The sequence below is a fragment of the Microcebus murinus genome, chromosome 20, assembly GCF_040939455.1.
Source record: "Microcebus murinus isolate Inina chromosome 20, M.murinus_Inina_mat1.0, whole genome shotgun sequence".
NCBI lineage: Eukaryota > Metazoa > Chordata > Mammalia > Primates > Cheirogaleidae > Microcebus > Microcebus murinus.
The window spans coordinates 23,544,530-23,566,281 of NC_134123.1; the positions used below are offsets into that span (position 1 = coordinate 23,544,530).

General features: G+C 43.6%; 1 protein-coding gene across 2 annotated transcripts; it reads left to right on the forward strand.

The window, feature by feature from the left end:
• The first annotated feature begins 5,183 nt into the window (after window positions 1–5,183).
• On the forward strand, window positions 5,184–17,641 carry ZNF23 (zinc finger protein 23). Of its 2 annotated transcripts, none has more exons than XM_012742625.3 (4): window positions 5,184–7,049; window positions 9,281–9,407; window positions 10,579–10,692; window positions 15,047–17,641. In XM_012742625.3, exons 1-4 carry the CDS (start codon window positions 7,017–7,019, stop codon window positions 16,840–16,842), a joined length of 2,070 nt encoding a protein of 689 aa, XP_012598079.2. In that variant the 5' UTR covers window positions 5,184–7,016; the 3' UTR covers window positions 16,843–17,641. The 2 variants fall into 2 exon arrangements, with proteins under 2 accessions (XP_012598079.2, XP_012598082.2); XM_012742628.3 differs by having other exon boundaries at window positions 5,185–7,049; window positions 9,231–9,407; window positions 15,047–17,640.
• Window positions 17,642–21,752: the final 4,111 nt, after the last annotated feature.

Below are 21,752 nucleotides of genomic sequence, written 5' to 3' on the forward strand. Positions count from 1 at the left end.
GTTCTGGCCAACTGAGTTCAAAGGAAGACAGAGGATGAGACAGATATCTGGAGATCAGGCTTAAAATATAATCAGAGGGACCAGCATCAGGTTGGAGAACAAGGGTTCTGAAGCCTGAGCCAGGACCTTGGAGAGCTCCAGGAACACCCGAATGAGGTAGAGCTAGCACCTTGGATAGCAGTAGGACTAGAAGTTTTGTGGTTTTTTGTTTTTTTTTTTTTTAAAGGGGCTTTATTTTCTTATCTGTAAAATTAAGTAATTTATGATCTAACGGGGGCCCCCATTTATTTGATGGTGTTATCTCCTAATTCCTTCCTATTTCTTTCAATAAGCCCTCACTCCTGCCTAGAAGTCTGATATCTGAGTCTAGGAAGAAGTGAAAAGTAGCACGTATGGCCTAGAGCAGTGTAATCCCACTCTGCCCAATCACAGGGACCATTTTTTGTTTCAAATGAAAGAAGCCACATAAAGTGTTCATTTTGGAAATCAGTGAGGATCAGAGTCAGGGCAAGGCAGAGAAGGGCTTCTGGCCATGGTAAATGCCAGGATCCCAGGGATAAGACATATCCTATGCTCAGTGGCACAAAAGTAAAGTAGGGTTCTACCTAGGAGTTGGGGCTGGAGCCTTTGGACCATGCCAACAACAGACGTTTATTGCTCCTCCTTTGTGCTCTAGCTGAGGATAACAGTGTTGAACAAGGTAGATATATTAATAGTCCCTGCTCTCTGGAGCTACCAGAGAAGACCTAGATATTTAAATAAAATATCACCATTAATTAGGTACAGATGTTCCAAGTCCTGAGAAATACTGTGATGGCACATAAATGGGGGACCTGCCTTATTCTGGGTGGTCAGGGGAAACCATAAGCTTCTCATGGGAAATAGGATTTGAGCTGATGCTTCCGGTAACAGTTAAGATGGAGGGTAAGAAGAGGAAGGGGAGGGCATTCTAGGTTTAGAGAACAGCATGTTCAGCAAGTGGGGATGAAGTTGGGAGGGGGAAAGAATGGGAGTGATAAGAGCTTGCAGAGGTGAGTTAGGCCAACCACCACCTTCCAGTGCAGCAGCATTGGAGGGATGGGAGCTGGAAGGAAGAAAGGGCTACACCATCAGGATTGAGGGTGGGAATGTAAGGGTGGTACAGTCCGGTGGTGTTTAGTACTGTCTCCCACCAGGGCTAATTTTGGAAATCATGGGAGGTATTTAGTTAACATTTGGTGGTGGTGGTGGTGGTGGCATTGCTACTAGCATTAGGGATGGGAGCCACTCGAGTGCCACAAGTCCTGCAGGCACAGGATCTAAAACATTTTCAGACTTTCAAATGTCTTGCAGGACATTCGTGTAAATGAAAACCGTATTTGTAAATTACTTGAACCTAGCAGCTAACTGATGTAGATAAACACAATGTATTTTTTGCACAGTTTTAATGTACACTGATGTTCCAAGAATATATCCACTGTATAATCAATACAATGTCCTGTGTTTCATTCAGAACTTCATCAAAAAGTGTTTACCATTCTGGATCATACTTGTGATTTTTGAAACACCAATATAAGACACAGCTTGTGGCTGTGGCAATTCAGGCAAATTTTGTGTGTAAAGACTAATATCAGACCATTTCATTAGGTCTCCTACAGCAGTCATGGCCAAACATTGGCATATTGAAGTATGTGTTTTTTAATTAAAAATTATGTTCCTTTTATTTCTCCTTCATTACACTTAAGGCATAACATTAATTTTTAAAATGTAGATTCTTTATATTATCATTTTCTAGGCCATTATTTATGAGTTTCAGGTCAGGAGAATTAAGTGGACATTACAGAATATTTGCTAGAAAAAGGGGGCACTGGAGCCGGGCGTGGTGCGCATCTGTAGTCCAGCTACTTGGGAGGCTGAGGCAGGAGGATCGCTTGAGACTAGGAGTTTGAGGTTGCAGTGAGCTATGATCGTGTCACTGCCCTCCGGCCCGGGGTGACATAGTGAGACTCTGTCTCGAAAAAGATAAAGAACTAAAGGAAGGGGCACTAGATCTGGGTCTTGGCAGCGTGTGAACCATCGGTCCAGTCCGGAGACTCCCAAACATAGTTGCACCTGCAGCTTTACCAAGACTCAGATTCTTGGCGCGTCTCCCCGGGCTGGGCCCCGCGCTCAACGCTGATTCTTGCCTGTCCCAACCCCCGGAGGAGTAACGACCCTCACGGGTCAGACCAGAGGGAGAAGGGCAAAGGGAGCAAAACTCTCAAGGACAGGTCTGCAGCCGCAGCGGGCGGGCGAGAGCACCATAGAGAGGAGGCGCCCCTGCTCCTAGAAAGGCTCGGACGCTGCCTGGTGACGCACTTCCGTCAGCGGCGCGGAGCCGCGGGCTGCAAAGGTGAGTGCCGGACTGTGGGCCTCGTGGGCGGTGCCCGGGCCCCAAGGCTCTGGACGCAGTTGGGGAGCGCCTGCATCTGGGTGGCGCTGAGTCTCCCGCGGACAGCGCTGCCGGGAGGCCCGGGCTGGGGGAAGGGAGCACGGCGGCGGCCCGGGGTCTTCTGCCCTCCTCGACTCCCGCTTTGGTCTTAGAGTCCGAATATACATTCCGTACAGTGGAAAGCAAAGCCCGTGTTGCTGTCAGAGCCACGAAGCCCCCGGTATTTAGTACTTAATCTGTTCGGGGAAGATGTGTCGGTGCCGCCAGGGGGGTGAAGATTTGCGGGAGTGAAGCAGCCCGAGGTGATACCACAAGTTTTTTGACACACTGAGGTCTTGCACCTCAGGTTTGGACTGTGTGTGCTCCCAGGCTGGTGACATAGGGTCATGAATCAGGACCGACTGGGAGCTCAGAAAAAGCAGATCCCCTGCCAGGAGCAGAAGAAGCCTGGCTTTTGGAGGGCCCTGTCTCCTACTGTGTTGCCAGTCCCAAAAGGTAACTCGGTCCTACTCCTCTTCGGCTGTAGGGTGACAACTACTTGGAAATGACATCTGCAGTGTAATTATGAATTTGCATAGTTCTTGAATATACGTAAAATTGTTTAAGCATTGCTAATTCAACACCTTGCAGAACAAATTTACTACCTAGAGTACAGTATTCAAATACAAGTCTTTTTGTCTTTAGCCGTATAGTGTTCAGTCAAAATACTGGTTTCCAAAATTACTTGGTTCTTTTCCTTCCCACCACTTCAGTGTGGTTATGTTATTCAGTTGTAGTATAGTGAGGCTCCTTTCCTCTTGTTAGTATTCGATTTTAGGTCCTCACCTTCACTCCTGCTTGGTGTGTTTGTGTGTGTATCAAATATATATGTTTATATATATATATATATTAAAATGAGCACCCGTGAACACACCACCCAATTAAGGAAGAGAACATTGCTAGTACTGTATTTCTCCTCAACCCAACTCCCAGCCTCCCACCTCTAAAGGTAACTGCTATCTTGAATTTGGTGTTAATCGTAGCCTTACTATTTTTTAAAGGGATTTTTATGAAATACGCATATATCTGTAAACAACGTTTAACTTTTGGGTTTTCGAGCTTCATATACATGGCATCATTGTGTTTAGTAATCTGGATTCACATAATTCCATATGATGTTCCTAAATTCATTCATGTTGTGTGTAGCTGCTAGGTAATGTTCCATTGTAAAACTTAAAAACTTAAAAACTTAAAAAATTTATTGATGTATTCTCAATGGATCTGTGGGTTGTTTCTAGTTTTTTGCTATTTAAATACAGCTGATAATGAATTATTTTTTCACATATCTCCTATATATGAGAGTTTCTCTCAGGTGTGTTTATTTAGTTAGTTTTTGTAGAGACAGGGTCTCGCAGTGTTCCCCAGCCCGGGCTAAAACTCCTGGGCTCAAGCAGTCCTCCTGCCTTGGACTCCCAAAGTGCTGGGATTACAGGAATGAGCCACTGCCACTACGCTCAGTGTGAGTGTTTAAAATTAGCTATGAATGTTGAATTATTTCACACACCTTTGATATCTGTTGAGTTGCATAATATGTTTATCTTTCTTTGATTTGTTAGTGTGGAAAAGATACTAATTTGTGTCCTAATATTGAACTTTACTTGCATTCATGGGATGATCTACTTAGTCACGATACATTACTTTAATGAACTATTGGTCTATTCCTTAATATTTAGAATTTTTGCATCACTATTCATAAATGAGACTGGTCTATGGTTTTTGTATTAGTATTGTGCTGGCATCATAAAAAGAATTGGGAAACTTATTTTGCTGTGCTGTGCTACAATTAGTGTTATAGGATTCTTCTTTTTTTTTTTTTTTTTGGAGACAGGGTCTCACTCTGTTGTTGAGGCTAGAGTGCAGTGGCGTCGTCTTAGCTCACTGCAACCTCAAACTCCTGGGTTCAAGCCATACTCCTACCTCAGCTTCTTGAGTAGCTTAGGACTACAGACTCAGGACACCACATCTGGCTAATTTTGCTATTTTTCTGTAGAGATGGGATCTCTCTGTGCTGCGGAGGCTGGTCTCAAACTCCTAGCTTCAAGCAGTCCTCCCTGTTTGGCCTCTGAAAGTGCTGGAATTACAGATGTAAGCTACCACACCCACCCCTAAAATTATTCATTTCTTAAAGAATTGAAAGGACTATCTCATGACATACTTGGGCTCAGTGTTTTGTGAGTGTTAGCTCTTCACTGGCTGTCTTGGTTTGATTAGGTAAAAATAATGAAGGATTATGTAGAAAATCTTTATAGTGTAATTTGTAGAATTGATTTATTAGATTAGAGTAGAATTATATACTCTGTCATCATAGAACAAGTTTTCTGTGTAAACACCACAGAATATTTTTTTAAATAGATACTTAGCCACAAAGCAACCTGAAAAAAATCTGTAAAGTAGAAGTTAATACATTAGGTTATTTAAACATCATGCACTAAATCCAGAACTTATCAATAGAGAAAAAATTAGCACCAACAAACTGTCCTAAACAGTGTTCGATCAGAGACAAAACAGAGTTGTTGACTGGCTATAAAATAGTAATTAAAGTCAGCCGGGTTTGGTGTCCTGAGTCTGTAGTCCTAAGCTACTCAAGAAGCTGAGGTAGGAGCATGGCTTGAACCCAGGAGTTTGAGGTTGCAGTGAGCTATGATGACGCCGCTGCACTCTAGCCTGGACAACAGAGTGAGACCCTGTCTCCAAAAAAAAAAAAAAAAAAAGAATAATCCTATAACACTACTTAAATGAAATGAAATGAAATATAAAAATGCCTGGAATGTGTCTAATAGCATATTCAGAGGAAAATTTATGGCCCTACAAGCTTTAACTGCCAAGGGAAAGGATGAAAATAAATGAATAAATCATGCAACTTGAAGAAGATAGGAAAAAAAACCTTTTGCAGTGTAGCTTCCCCCAAAAGCAGAACATGGAACAAAGATTTGTGCATAGGAATTTACTTAGGAATATGGTTACAGGAGCAGTATGAAAGACAAGGTGAGTGAAACAGAGAAGGAGGGAGGACCAGTACAAGGACGTGTTGTTTGGCTCAGCCCTCAACAGGCTCTGTCTTGCAGGGTCTTTTTGAGGAGCCTTGGAGTCTCAAGGCTGCCCACCTGGGGGACTAACGGTGGGAGTTGGGGGGAACATTTAACATTTATGCCTTGGCTTCTGTCTCCTATTGGTTGAAGGTGGTCCTGCAGGTGTTAACTCCCCTGCATTTCAGGGCCCAGCAGGTGTCTACAGGTGTCCCACATGGGACACCAGAGAAGGCCCAGGGCAGAAACCAGGCATATGTGGTGTAGGTTTTTGCAGAGACATTGGTAAGTTGAAGCTGCCCAAAACTGATCAAAGCCTCCTTAAAACCGGACTGAGGATGGGACATGAGGATTTAGAGTGGTGCTTAAACTGTCCCTTACAAATCTAAAGGAACAAACTAATAAAGCAGAATTGGTGAATTAAAAACAAATAGAAGAGAGTGGTATTGCTTAGGAAATAGAAAAGCTGGTTCTTTAGAAATAAAAGAAAACCACATTAAAATGTTAATAAATAAACTATCGCTCAGCCTAAGTATATTAGTCTACTTGAGATTTATTGGCAGCCCATGACAGATACTATAGACTGGGTGGCTTAAAGAGAAGGTATTTATTTTTCACAGTTCTGAAGACTGGAGTCCAAGGTCAAGGTGCTGCTGATTTCGGTTCCTGCCAGGGCTATCTTCTTGGCTTACAGATGGCAGCCTTCTCATTGTGTCCTCACAGGGCAAAGAGTGGCAGAGCGAGTGAGTGTGAGCGTGGCTTCTGGCGTTCCTCTTCTTACAAAGGCACCAGCCCTGTTGGTTTAGGGCCTGTCACCCTTCAGTCCTCATTTAACTTTATTACCTACTCATAGGCCCTATCTCCAAATGCAGTCAAATGGGGGGTCAGAACTTGACTATATGAATTTCGGGGTTACATAAACATTTAGTCCATAACACTGACCCTGGGGAAAAGGTCTGGAAAGTGCATATATGCAAAAGAGAAGTGGGAACAGCAAATTAGCTCCAGATAGGGAAGAAATGAAAAGAATCGTGAACCAGTGTTTTCTACAGCTCTTTACCAGTAAAGTTGAAATCCTGGAAGAAATGGATATTTTAGGAAAATGTAAAATTTCTTCTTTTTCAATTGCAAAAGTAATATTACTACTCATTCTATAAATTTTAAATAATAAAAATAGAATATTAAAACTTAAAAAAAATCATATCCTACTACCATGCAATGATTTTATCATCGTTTTGTGTCTATCTTCTGATTTTCTATACATTTATAATGCAGATGTATGTTTCTTAATGAGTAAAGCCATGTAAACCTGCATAATTTTTTTTCATATTCTATGCCACTTCTAGGCACCGAGCCAGTGAACAGATCACCCTGTTCTTCCTGTGGCAGCTCTTGTTCCCAGTCCTGCCTGGATGCAGGCTGCCTGTATCTCACATCTTGTGGGAGGCTCTGTGCTGCTCCTGGTAGGGGTGGCTTGACTCACACTTGTCCCTCTCTGTTTCTGCTCAGCTCCAGCCCTGCTCTGAAGGGGAGACCAGGTGATGGCAGCCATGCTCCTGACAGCCTGGTCCCAGGTGAGCTGTGGGTCCTTCAGTTCTTGCTCTGGGCAGTTTCTGATTGAGATGTGAGAAGGGGGACTGGTGAGCCTTGAGATGAGCCCTGAGATGAAAGCTGCATCCTCCTGCTGGACTGGAACTTTCGGGAAGGAGGTGGCATGAAGGCAGGGCAGCAGAGACCAGGGTGGTGCTGAGTAGGAGGCAGCAGGTGGTCTCCCAGCACAGGGCTCCAGGGCACTGGGGACATGGAAACTGCCCATGTAGGATGCCCTGTGCATAGATCTGAATGGAAGAGAACTGCAGGGGACTGGGAGTCTCAGTGGTGTGGGTATAGGGGAGTTGAGTAGCAGGACCAGATCAAACAGAGGGATGGCTATGCCTCTAATTCAGGGGCAGGGGGAGGATGACAGTAAGTGGAGTCAAGAAAAGGGACAGACAAGGAATCCTGTGGGACAGAGTATCTCATTGTCCTTGTGAGGCTTTCAGGGATTGGGGTGCAGTGGCTCAGACTTTAGGTCTGTGATAAGAGCTCTCCATCCTCTCCCCCAGAAAATAAACCTGCAACCCAAAATTTCCATACACTTTCAGGGACTTTATGGACCACCTGAAGCTCATCCATGGACCTCCATGGGCTACGGGTTGGGAATAATATAGTCACAGAGGCACCGTTTGAAGCTTCCCATGCTGCAAACCCCTTTGTGTGATCATTCAGTCCTGACAGCCGCCCTCTTTGATAGGTGCTGCATTGTACTCTTCCTACCAAAAACAAAGGAAGGCAAAGGGGAGGAGAGTAACCTGCTCAAGGTCACAAAGTTATCATGAGATTTGTAACTGCTTGACCATAAGACAACTGTGAAATCAGTGATGTTAAGTTGGTTAGATTTGCAATGTGTGTGGAATAATTTTTAGGGAAGATTCAAAAGCAAGGTGAGCACTTGAGAATGAATCCTGCCGGTCCAGGTGATATGGGCTTCATCAAGGAAAGTAGCTGTTGAAGAGGAGGGAGCCAGTTCCAGTAATGCTTAAGACAAAAGTCTTCAGGACAAAGAGAGTCAAGGATTAGGGCTAAGGATAAGGATTAGGGGAAGTCAAGAATGAGCCCCAGGTTTCTAACTGAGGTTTTCTGCGAGGATGGTGCTGACATCCACTGAGGTGCAGGTTCAGGAGCAAGTGCCAGCTTACTGGGGAAAAGGGTGTTGGCACACAGTGAAGGCATTTAATTTTGTACAGAGAAGTACTTGACCTGTCTAAGGTCACACAAAGAGGACAGAAACACATAAAGGTTGGACCAGAATTGTTGACGGGTGGAGATCAGTAGCATCAAGGAAAGCAAGTCCTGGCAGAAAAGAGTTGAGAGACAGATCCCTGCCAGTGATTCTCCTGGGTCTTCATGGAAGGCTGGAGTGGGCAGAGGCCAGCCAGCCAGAGGAGGGGTTGGGCCTTGGAGTGACATGCAGCATCAACGCTGAGTGGCAGGGCTTGTGCTGACCTCAAAGCTTAGTGACACAAAGAAGAGAAGCCAAAAGGATGGCAGAGTGGCCCGCCATTGGGAAGGCTGGTCTCCCTTCTTTCCCAAGCCTTCTTGGAAAATCAGTAAGTCTTGGGAACAGGTGGAAAGGATGAGGCTTGACTGGGAGAGAGTAACAGAAAAGCCCGGGTTTTCAGGGAAAACCCCCCCCAGCCTGGGCAGCACTGAGTCCCTTGGCTGGAGGTGATCAAACAGAGGCTGCGCAGCCCCTTGGTGGTGGGTCTGTGATGGATACCAGGTGGCTGATGGGGGCTGGCTGAGACAGAAGCCATGACTGTTCTTAGCAGGGGGCTTGAGGTGTAAGGATGAGGGTGAGGTATGGGGAGTGGAATGGGGCTGAGGTCAGGCACAGGGGAGCCTGGACCTCAAGGGGTGACATGGGGACTGCTGGTAGATGCGTCCTGACTCTGCTAGTGAGGGAGTGGCCTAATCAAAAGAGCAGGGTTGCTTTAGAAGATTTTGCTTATGGAAAAATTTTTTTCTTTTAGCTCATCTTACGTTACCTTTTATAAGTATTAAAAATGCTATGAGGTTTCTCTGTTGTGGGAGAAGTCGGGTATTCTGTGGTTTACTTTCCTGGTGCTTTTTCTCAAATCTGTCCCTTGTTATTAATTTTGTGCTCTCACGAGCTCCCTCCCAAACCCTTATACTGCCCTCTGCCCCTCACTTAGGGCCTGAGCCATGGAATTGGCCCTAGGGCAGCAGGAACCTGTTGTTTCAGAAGTCGGTGACCTTCGAGGACGTGGCTGTGTACTTCACGCAGACGGAATGGGATGGCCTATCCCCTGCACAGAGGGCCCTGTACAGGGATGTGATGCTGGAGAATTATGGGAATGTGGCCTCCCTGGGTAAGGTCTCTCTCCCCCCAGGACCCAGACTCTGCCATTTGAGGTTCCTGGCTTCCTTTTCCCTACAGGTTGCAGGTGGGGTCTTTGGTAATCCTTTACTGCGTAGGACCCATAGGGCTGTTCTAATCCCCTAGACTTAGGGGTTGCTGGGAAAGGCAAACCCCACGCCCGTTGTGGGCCTATATAGGTCTTTGCTGGAACTGGTGTGTACTTTTGATCCACCCTACGGAAGCTGTGTTTTTGGCACAGTGTGGAATACAGTAACTTCCTGTTCCATAGTAGCATCTTCAGGTCCCCCATCACCTCGCCTGTATCTTGAATCTTTTTAAGGGTCTTGGTGGACTCTGAATATTTCAGGCCAAGATCAGAAAGTATTAGGTTGGTGCAAAAGTAATTGTGTTTTCAGACTATGAATTTTAAATCATCGTAATTAGGCTCAAACACATCTTTATTTGTTTCGACCTTGGGTTCCTCGGCAACTTCTCGTGTAGTTGTAAGAGGATCAGCTTTGATGATTGCTCTCAGTTGATCGTTGTCAACTTCTGTTGCCCAGCCACTGCGCTCCTCATCTTCAAGGCTCTCATCTCCTTTGCAAAACTTTGTGAACCACCACTGCGCTGTACATTAGTTAGCAGTTCCTGGGCCAAATGTGTTGTTATGTTGCAAGTTGTCTCTGCTATTTTACGACTTGAACTCAAATAAGAAAATTGCTTGAGTTTGCTTTTTGTCTAACACCATTTCCATAGTCTAAAATAAATATAAAATAAACAGCAAGTAATAATAGGTCATTAACAAAAAATATAGAGTGAGAAATGGGCTTTAAAATGATGTATAGCTAAACCACATTTATTTAAGAATGTATTCCAATAGCAAATTTCAACAATGATAAAACTGCAATTACTTTTGCACCAATCTAATAGTAACCCTTTTGTGCAGAATCTCCCTGCCTGTCCTGCATGAGGTCCTGGACCCATAGTCTGGGCCTTTCCCAAGCTCCCCTACACCCTCTCACACTTCCCAAGTCCCCCAACACTTTCCCGTGGTCCTTAAGCTTGGAACCCCTGGGGCTCTCACCTTCCCTCCCCATTGCTGAGATGATCCGAGAAGAGGCTTAGGAACTTACTGTAGGAGATTATTCATTTATCTGTCCTATTTACTTCCCCCAAACCAGGATTTCCACTTCTCAAACCTGCTGTGATCTCACAACTGGAGGAAGGAGGTGAGCTGCGGGGCCCCTCTCTGCTGGCCACCGGAATAGGAACAGGCCCCCAGGGCCTCTGGACTGGTAAGTGAGGCACATACTGCCCATTCCATTGGAAAGTTTAGCTCTTGAGGAAGAAGGCCAACTTCAGCAACATGTAAACATGCCACATTTATCGACCAGCCACACAAAGTTTGAATAAGTTTTGTTGATTTATAGAGATAGGTACAGTCCTTTCGGTCTTTGCAGTTTTCTGTGTCTAATTCCAAGAAGAGATCTTTTTTCAAATGCCTCATTCTAACTCTTTATAATCCTAATTTTGGAATCCTGCCTTTCTCAGACAAAATTAGTGGATTCATTAATTTGGGGGGCCTTTGCCATTTTCTAAGCATTGTCTACTTAATGTGGAGGATAAGAGAATTAACAGCCTTTTCACACAGAAAAGGAGAAATGAGCCTGGGCAGCATAATGAGACCCCATCTCTATTAAAAACAGAAAAATAAAGCAGGCGTGGTGAGGCACACCTGTAGTCCCCACTACTCAGGAGGCTGAGTTGGGAGGACCACTTGAGCCCAGGAGTTTGAATTTGCAGTGAGCTATGATGACACCACCACACTCCAGCTTAGGCAACATAGTGAGACCCTATCTCAAAAAAATGAAAAAAAAGCAGAAGTTGTTAAAAGCATAGTCTTTAGAGTAGACTTTTCCAGTCCCAACTGTGGTACTTTCTAGTCATGCGACTTTCAAGTGGTTTAATTCTTTGACTTTTCTAAGATTCAGTGTTCTCATCTCTGAAAATGGAGAATAATAGTAAAAGGAGGAAATAGTACTAGTCTTGTAGGTTGAGGATTAAATGAAATAACACATATCAAGTGCCTAGCTTATAGTGTGTGCACAATTAAATATTTTTATTTTGGTGGCGGTAGGGAGACAGCTATATGTAGGGGAAGTAAGGTGGGAACCTAAGGGAAGAAGTGGTTTCAATTGCTTCTTAAATGTCCATGTGTAAATGAATCACCTGGGGGTCTCACAGATATTTAGGAAGTCTGGGAAGTCTGGGGCAGGGCCAAGAGTCTGCATTTCCATTATACTCCCTGGCCAGTTCTTCTGGTCATCCACCACGCTTGAAGTAGCAAGGTTCTAATTGGTGCAAGCAGAGTAACTGCCAGGTGACTTCTCTTTTTTCTTTTTTTTTTTTGCATTTTAAAAGGTGATTAACCATTTTATTTAAAAGTTCAATTTTTTTTTTGTAATCTTTTATTTTTCAGATGACTTTTCTTTTCCCCTGAAGCCTCACTTTTATTTCCTGCACTTGGGGTCCATGAGATTCTTTTGCATTTTTTTTCAATGAATCTTCATTTTTCTTAGATGGTTTCAGTGAGTTTTTTATTCCATTTGATCATTTTGCTAGATGATACCTGGCCAAGGAAGGCGTGCTTTGGAAATGGAGAGTTTGAAGTGTAATGTGCTTGACAAATAAAGAAGAAAAAAGTGATATTGTGAGGTCTTTAATCAAAGGAGTCCGGATTTCATTCTATAGGCTGCAGGCCATCTGGAAGTCTTTGAAGTTCTGAGCAACCCATCATGATCTTAGCTGAGGATAAAAACATTAATGTAGTCAGTGTGTGTGGGTTAATTGGGGTGAAGAATTAGAGGGTCTTCCGGCAGCCAGAAGGGGAAGGGCAAAGGGAATGAGGCCTGTGTCAGCAAAGTTAACTTTGTTTTTATAAGTGTTCGGAAACCCACCCAGCAATTTCTGTTTAAATCACATTTGCTGGAATTGTGTCAAACGGCCATCCTCACTGCAAGAGAGGAAGGACAGTATTGTTTTTGCTGGGCATATTGCTACTTCAGAAAAGGGAGGATGGATATTGACATCTGTCACACCGTAGGATTTGGTAAATAAAGTCATTAGTGTAGAAAAATTAGCAAAGAATATAAGTGGTTGATCCACTTAAGAAGTGCGAATGTTAATCAATGGGAAACATGTCCACCCTTGGTAGAAACCAGTGAAATACAGATTAAAACAGGGCAGAGATTTCATCTATCATATTGAGAACAACTAAGTGTTGATGAGAGTGCAGCAAAACAGGAATAAACTTTTGGAGGTGAATGTGAATTGGTAGTCTTTCCAGAAAGTACTTTAGTTATACATATCAAAAACCTTTAAAAAAGTATGTACTTGGTAACCTGGATATTCCCTTCAAGGACTGCACCCTAATAAAGTAATCAGAGGTATAGACAAAGATACATATGCATATAAGTCCATCATAATTTTATATAATAAAATATTGGAAACAGTCTGAATTTTCAGTGTAAGGAGGATGGTTAAATTGAGGTACCTCTGTAGGATGGAATACTATTTAACAATTGGAAAGTATATTTTCTTATTATATCTAAAGGTGTTAAAAATGATCATCATAAATATTTAAGGAAGAAACGATTTTCAGTTTTGAAAAAAATGCATATTTCTTTTTAGAAAAATGATTGCAAAGAAAATGGTTGGGGAACGAAATAAATCAGAAGATTGTAGTACAGTAGTTTCCCTTATCCTTGGTCGTGCTTTCCTTAGTTTCAGTTACCCATGGTCAACCAACGGTCTAAAAATATTAAGATATTTTGAGAGAGAGAGAGATACCACATTCACATAATGTTTGTCACAGCATATTGTTATGATTGTTCTATTTTATTGTTGTTAATCTCTTAATGTGCCTAATTTATAATTTAAACTTTATCATTGGTATATATGCATAGAAAAAAACATAATAAATATGAGATTCAGTAGTATCCGAAGTTTCAGGCATTTACTAGTGGTTTTGGAACATATTCCCCCTCAGATAAGAGGGGACTACTATAGTTACTTGTAGGTAGTTGTATTGCAGGTAATTTTAATGTTCTTCTTTGTAAGTTTCTGATAACTATAGATGTCTTAGTTTGGGCTACTATAACTATACCATAGACTTGGTGGCCTATAAACTACAAAAATTTATTTATTACATCTGAGAAGTCCAAGATCAAGGTCCTGACAGATTCTGTGTCTGGCAAAGGCCCGCTTCCTGGTTAATAGACAGGCGTCTTCTCACAGTGTCCTCTCACAGAAGGGAAGGGAGCTTCTAGATCTCTTTTATAAAGGCACTAATCCCATTCATGAGTATTCTGATATAGGCCCCATCTCCTAATACAGTCACACTGGGGATTAGGATTTCAACGTATGAATTTAGAGGGAGGGCAAATATTCAGTAACACATGAGTGTTATTTTTTTAATTGGCAAAAGACTGACATTATTTTGAAAATGCTTGCCCAACCACTTGGGTTTATTGTGGGCATCTAAAGTGAAATATTGAGGTAGGAGGCGTAGTACATGTGGTTAAGGAGAGATGAAAGATGGAAAAATAGAGGCATCATATTTGGGCCAACCTTTTGAGAAATTTGGGAACAAATGCAGAGATCAGTAGTTCAAAAGACTGTTGGGATTATAGAAAGCATTTTAAGGAATGATCAATTTTAGGATTGAGGGAAGAGGTGAAAGGAAAAGGCAAAGGTAATGCAGTAGTATTCTGGAGGAGGGTGGGAAGGGGTGGGATCAAATGGGCCTTAAATAGAGTCTTCTGAAGTAGACAAAAAAGGAAATAGATGGGGGGAATTTTGGAAAGCCTGGAGTTGAAGTTCTAAGGAAGGAAACAAAATTCTTTCCCTTTGCTTCCTGGTGCTGCTAACATGTGTCATCCCCAGTGTTGCCACATATGCTTGGATTCTGTGCCTTTTCCTTCTTAAGCATTTTCTATTTTTATTAATAAGGAATTCAATGCCATAGGGACAACTAAAAAGAAACTTCAGAATGTAGAAAAGCATGGTGCAATGGAAAGAATGCTGATCTGGTGGACAAGACCTAGAGTTTTATTCTGCTGGTGTCATTTTTAACCTTCATATTATTGATTATGTCCTTTACAGTGGCTTTCCTTTAGGCAGAGTGAGACTGACAATCTTTTTTAATCATTACTTTAAAATTTATAATACTGACACATACTCAAAATAGTATAGAAAGTGTATAAAGTGGAAAAATAAGTCTACCAAACTTCCTATGCCACTTTGTTCAGTTTCTTATGTATTCTTCCAGAAGTTTTCTGGAGGTATACAAATATATAAATGTATGTGTCTGCCTTTTTTATTTTTCTTTACAGAGATGGAACCTATATACTATTCTCAACTTGTTTATCCATAATGTTGTATCTTGGGTATCTTTCAATGTCAGCATATATAGATTTATTTTATTCTTTTGCCAGCTACATATTATTTATTACACCTTATGTATAAGCCTTAGGTTCTTTGACCTAGTCTGGTGATTTTAAGGAGCCCCTTGATTATGATCCTTTATAGCACAGTTCTTTTCTGTAGCATGGTTCTTACATGACATTTTATGTTTTCTGTTTTTTATAGTAGGTATTCAGACTGACAATAATTTGACAAGGGAAATGTGTGAAGAAAAAGATTATACATCACTTGAACTTCAAAGGGAATTTTCCCAGGAAACAGACTTCTCAGAAGCCTATATTCTAGAGAAACGACAAGCAATCCACTCAGCAGGAAATATGAAGAAGGAAAAGAGCAGTGTCATTGATGGAACAGTGAAAAATGATGCAAGCCCCATGGAGGATTTTTTCTTAAGTCAAAGTCCAAATTTGTATCAGTGTCATGCCATCTCCACTGGAGAGCAGCCCCCCGTGTGTACAGAACTGGAGAAAGCCTTCAGCTTTGACACAAAACTTATTAAGCATGAAATAATTGATTCTGGAGAAACACCTTTCAAATGTGAAGAATTAGTGGAAAACTTAAGCTATGACTCTCACCTTATTCAGCATCAAGAAAGCCACACCGAGGAGAAGGTTTATCAGTGCACAGAGTGTGGCAAAGCCTTCAGTGTTAATGAAAAATTAATTTGGCATCAAAGACTTCATAGTGGGGAAAAACCCTTCAAATGTGTGGAGTGTGGGAAAAGCTTCAGCTACAGTTCCCACTATATCACACATCAGGCAATCCACAGTGGGGAGAAGCCTTATCAGTGTAAGGTGTGTGGGAAGGCCTTCAGTGTTAATGGGAGTCTAAGTAGGCATCAGAGAGTCCATACGGGAGAGAAACCCTATAGGTGCAAGGAGTGTGGAAATGGCTTTAGCTGTAGTTCTGCATATATTACACATCAGAGAGTCCACACTGGGGAGAAACCTTATGAGTGTAATGACTGTGGGAAAGCTTTCAATGTTAATGCAAAATTAATTCAACATCAGAGAATCCATACTGGAGAGAAACCTTATGAATGTAATGAGTGTGGAAAAGGCTTCAGGTGCAGTTCTCAGCTTAGGCAGCATCAGAACATCCATACTGGAGAGAAACCCTATCAGTGTAAAGAGTGTGGAAAGGCCTTCAATGTTAATGCAAAATTGATGCAACATCAGAGAATCCACACCGGTGAGAAACCCTATGAGTGCACTGAATGTGGAAAAGCTTTTGGTGTCAAAGGGAAATTAATTCAGCACCAGAGAATCCACACAGGTGAGAAACCCTATGAGTGCAGCGAATGTGAGAAGGCCTTTAGGTGCAACTCCCAGCTTCGGCAGCATCTGAGAATCCACACTGGGGAGAAGCCCTATGAGTGTAAGGAGTGTGGAAAGGCCTTCAGTGTTAATGCAAAACTAATGCAGCATCAGAGAATTCACACTGGGGAGAAACCCTTTGAATGCAATGAATGTAGGAAATGCTTTACTTCTAAAAGAAACCTATTTGATCATCACCGAATCCATACTGGAGAAAAGCCCTATCAATGTAAGGAATGTGGGAAAGCCTTTAGTATTAATGCCAAACTAACTAGGCATCAGAGAATACACACTGGGGAGAAACCTTTCAAATGTATGGAATGTGAGAAGGCATTCAGCTGTAGTTCTGACTATATTGTGCACCAGAGAATCCATACTGGAGAGAAGCCCTTTCAATGTAAGGAATGTGGAAAAGCCTTCCATGTTAATGCCCACTTAATTCGACATCAGAGAAGCCACACTGGGGAGAAACCCTTTAGATGTGTGGAGTGTGGGAAAGGCTTCAGCTTTAGTTCTGACTGTATTATACATCAGACAGTCCACACTTGGAAGAAACCCTATGTGTGTAATGTGTGTCGGAAAGCGTTCAGGTTTAGCTTCCAACTTAGTCAGCATCAGAATGTCCATAGTGAAGGAAAATCCTAATAACAGTCCACATTTGTATAATGTGTGTTGGAAAGCCTTCAGGTTTAGCTTCCAACTTAGCATCAGAGTGTCAAATACTAATAAGAAAGGTGTAGAAAACTCTTAACGTTAATGCCAAAATGAATCAAGTATCATCAAATTCACCATCATGGAATACCCTGAGAGGGAAATGAATATGGCAAAGTTTTCACATGGAAACAAATTTTTTTTTTAATTCTATTTTGAATCAGGAAAAGATGACAGTTAAAAAGAAACATCAAAAAATAAATAGCTTTGTTTTGTGCCAACAAGAATTAGAAAATATAATGAAAGAAAATATCCTGTCCCTAGCAGCATCAAGAAAAGTAGATTTTCTAGGATTAAACAATGATCATGGCAGACCTATATGGGGAAATTAAAAGTCTTCTCTGAGGGTGATGAAAGGAAACTTGAAAAAATGGAAAGAGAAATCTCGTTCTTGGACAGGAAAACCCATATTATAAAGATAATCGCTCTACTTAAATTAACTTATTTCTGTTTAGTTTCTTAACAATAAGCATGCAATACTTTTGTAAAGAGGAAAAATAAAGATTTCTTTAAAAAAGGAACAAAGACACGAGTAAATATTTTTATTTTCATGGAATAGAGAAAAACTTTCTAAGTGTCAGATGAAAGCTAGAAACCAGCCACAGGGAATATATTGATAAATTGACTACTCAAAACTAAATATTTCTGTATGTTTTCATTTCAAATAATCCCAAATGAGGTTAAAAGATAAAACGTAAAAAGCAGAAATACCTTTATAAAATTTGTGATATAAAAGTGTAATATCTAATATGCAAAGTGATTTTTATTTAAAAGAAAGACAAATTAATCAAAACCAGCAAATAATACCAACAGGCAGTTTTTAAAAATATAAAAATGATTATGAGATGTTCAGTTTCAGCAGTACTCTAGTGAAGATTTTTTTTTGTAGATCCTATTGGTATATATGCATACATAGAATACTATGCAGCCCTCAAAAATGGCATTTACTATAGATGCCCTTTATGTAGGTATAAAATGCAGTCAACAAGAAAGTGTGTTAGAGGGTTCCTGCTTTGCAGTAAGTGGAACTCTTCCATACACATAGCTCCTGAGGTCCTGAAGTAAGGTGGCTGCCTTGGATTCCCAGTCTTATAGGTGCTTTTCAAGGTCTCTGGTTCCATGAAAATCTTGGAAGTCTCAACATACTGTTGAGAAGAAAATCTATCACCCCTTTAAAAAAATTCTAAGCAATAAAAAGAACAGGCTGTCAGAAAGCTGAAGAACAGTAGGCCCAAGTAGAAAGTGTAAAGAAAGGGGCCGAAACACACAGGCAAGACAAGAACAAGAACTTGCCCCATCCCACAAGTGCTATACATGACACACTCCTCAGCCCTCCCCCTAACTCTCTCACCCCTACAGTTCTTGGGGGTCTGAGCTGTTTGCAGAGCCAATTCTGAGAACACAGGGTGGGGGTTCTGACACCACCAGGCATCCATCCTCTGGCCCTACAGTGGACCATAGTGAAACAACTGATCATTTTCTCTGGTGGCTGGTAGAGTGACCTGCACACAGGCTGTGGCCAGAGGGGAGGCTTGGGAAACTGCTCAGGGCCTGGCTCAGTCTGGACACTGACCAGGTGTTCATTCCAGATGTCTGAGTGAGGTCCTGTTAGAAGCGAGGCATCATTTTCCTGCCACCCTTTTCTTTCTGTTCTGTGGCCTTGGCATGATGTCCTCCCATTCTGGGCACTCGGCTTCTGGATCTATGGAACAGAACATTTGGACAGGATAGAGGCAAAGTCTCATCAGCCTCTCCCCTGTGTTTCAGTGCCCAGCTAAGGGCACTGAATGGCACTTAACCATTTTGGTTTCAGACTCAGATGAAGCCATGGACCCAACCACAGAGGTGCCCGAGTGCCCTTGTCCAGCAGTCTCTACCGCAGTAGGATTCCAATGCCTGAGGTTTGTTTATGGTACTTAGTTAAGGTACTCTCTTCTGTCCCTGCCTCACTTGCCTGTCCCCCCACCTGCCCACTGCTCAGGGCCCAGTCTTGATGGAGCTCCTCAGCTTCAGAGACACAGCACATAGGTTAACCCAGTCCAAGACAGAGATTTTTTATTATTATTTTTTGGCTTTTGGTAATGGAGGAGTCAAGAAATGTCTCCTTTGAAGGAGCTGTGTGTCATCATTTTCTGCACCCACCTCTGTCCCCAGTTGAGTGTCCATTCTCTGGAAAGCCAAAAACACTGGAATCCCATAGAATCATCTCAGATTCTCAATCATGTACTGGGCCAGGGAGGGACGTGAGGGGAGTGGGAGGATGTGGGGCTGAACAGGTCATCTTTACCTGCCAGCACCAAGGGCCTTCCTGGGCTCCTGCACCACGACTCACCTGCAGATGCTGCTCCTGGTCACCTGCCTCCTGGGGCCTTCTCTTCAGCACACCTGTGCAGGTGAGAGCAGGGACGGGGTCTGAAGGGGCCCCCCAGTCACCTGTGGGCATGGGATGGGGGAGCTGGGACCGCAGCACAATACAGGCTTGTTCCCACTAAAGAAGGGTAGCAAAAGCAAATTAATAATGATGCCCCAAGCACAGGAGATCAGCTTGGCAAGTTACAAAATTTTTGCACATCTCAAACTGTGATTGAGCCCTGCGTGACGGTGGCAAAGACAGTGACCGATTCTCGTTTCACAGTTGGAAAAGAATGTTCCTCAAAGCCATTCACTGGCATCCATTTCATTCTTGAGTTTGTAAATAAAATGATAGAATAAGTAGGAAGATGAGAGAATTGGTTCCAAGAGCATTATAAAGAGATTCATATATATTCAGTTAGAAAAGGAAAGTTGAAATAAGGTGGCTGCTTTTGAAACAAGATCGGTTAGTCTTGCATGGTCATGAAACTGTAATCATTTAGGGTTATCTTCTCAACTGGGCAAATGACATGGTCCCACCCTAAAGTCTGCTGTAGGTTTGCTGTAAGTTCATGGGGCTGAGAAAGGGCTGGGGTTCAATCAGTGCTACAGAGTTAGTCAAACCAAATTGTATCCCCTGGGAGGGTCAGAGAACAGTTAGGGGTAAATGGCTTAGGAAATGTGTCATATATATTTAAAAGCCACACAATCATAGTTTTGCCTATTTCCAAGTTTGGGATTTTTTTTTTTTGCACAAAGATGAGGAAACTGAGGCACAGAGAAGTGTCTTCATATCTCCAGGCCTCTATTCTGTCATCTGTAAAATGGGGTAATGACAGAACCTGCCTCCCAGGTGTGGTTGTGAGGACTGGATTACCTGTTGCTGGTAAATGCTCAGCCAGAGCCTTGCCCAGAGATGGCGATGGGGGTTGTCATTTGAGTGTGTGCGCATGTCTGATGGCCACAGCCGCGCACACGCACAGATGCGCACGCATGCGGGAAGCCCCCAAATCTCTCTCCCAGAGGCATAAACTAGTTGCACGTACAGACCTTCCCATAGACACAGACGCCACCCCCAGACACATAGAGGCACACGTGGTACACCCCACTGGCCACCCCGTCACACAGACGCCTGCTGCTGCTCTCTGTGGCTCAGGGAATGTTGGCCAGGGGTGCTGCCTTGAGTACTTAAAGCAGCCATTCCTGTCAGAAAGCTAGTGACATGGTGTAGGACCTCAGGAGTGTCCCAAGGATGCCCTTGTGTAAGTCTACCCCACCCTGGGCTTCCTGGGAGCTGGGCACAGGAAGAGGCAGACAGACCCTGGACACCCCAGAACATACCTTGAGGAGAGTAGAGAGTGGGACTGTTCTTCCCCATCACCACCCAGTCCTACAACTCTGGGCAATTCTACACCACATGCTGTGTGACCCTGGAGGGCCCCAGGCCAGGGAGTCCAAGTCCTTTGTTTACTTATGGAGAAACTGAGGCCTAGGGATGGGACACCCCCTAGTCCCACAGCAAATCATCACCTGATGTGATCTCTTAGCTAGGCCAGAGGAGAGGTCAGAAGGCCAGGGCTCCCCCAAGCTTCCCGGCTCAGGGACAGCCTCTGCAGGCCTCTGGGCCGGCACACAGGGGAGGGAGCTCAGGAAGTCCTTTGGCCCTGGCATCCTGCAGGGTCCAGTTTCTCTGCTGTGGTACGACCAAGGCAGGGACTCCAGGAGAATCAAAAATCACTGAGGACAGAACCTGATATCCCAGATCTGCCGCCAATGTCCTGTGTGACCTTGGGCCTCTCTGTGTCTCTGGTTCCTCTGGTCAGTGCAGAGTGGGGTTGGTCCCAGCACCCTATGGCCCCTGACTGTTTTCTTCCTCCCACAGGCTTGCTACTGTTCAGAGCAGGACCATCTGTTCAGACCCTGGAGATTGGAGGGCAAAAAGAAGGTACTTAAACATCTTCCAAGCTGTATGAAGTCACATGACCCCACCACCCAGTACTCCTGATATCCTATAGCTCCCACTGGGAACAAGCTCCCACAGAGCTTGTTCACTGTCCCAGTCCTAGGATGCCTGGGTTCATGGGAGGCCTTAGAAGAACAACAAGGAACCTCACCACAGAAGGCCCCTGTCCCCACACAGAGGCAGCTCTCCTCTTCCGCACTGGAGCCTGGGCCCGGAAGGGAGGGGATTAAAGTCTTTCTCCTTCAGTCTGTTCTGTCCCTCTTGCTCTGACCTGTCACACTAGCCCTCAGAGAACATCTGGGCCTGTCCTGACCAGGTTGGGGGTGGGGGTGGGAATGGAAGCTCAGAGGAGGACATGGCTGGGGGGAGCCTGGTGAGAGGCGCCAGCAGGGTGTCCACGGGCTGGGAGGTGTCCACGAGCTGGGGGGTGTCCACGAGCTGGGGGGTGTCCATGAGCTGGGGGCAGGGCTCCAGTGCTATCAGCACAGCTTCCTGCGGGCTGGCAGCCCTCTCTCTGCAGTCGGGCTGG

Bases quoted from the DNA above. Each gene is read 5' to 3' on its own strand.
- ZNF23 (XM_012742625.3), top strand. From the start codon at position 7,017: ATGGCAGCCATGCTCCTGACAGCCTGGTCCCAG. The intron at 7,050-9,280 runs GTGAGCTGTGGG...CTGTTGTTTCAG, and splicing joins TCCTGACAGCCTGGTCCCAG to AAGTCGGTGACCTTCGAGGA. The intron at 9,408-10,578 runs GTAAGGTCTCTC...CCCCCAAACCAG, and splicing joins TGGGAATGTGGCCTCCCTGG to GATTTCCACTTCTCAAACCT.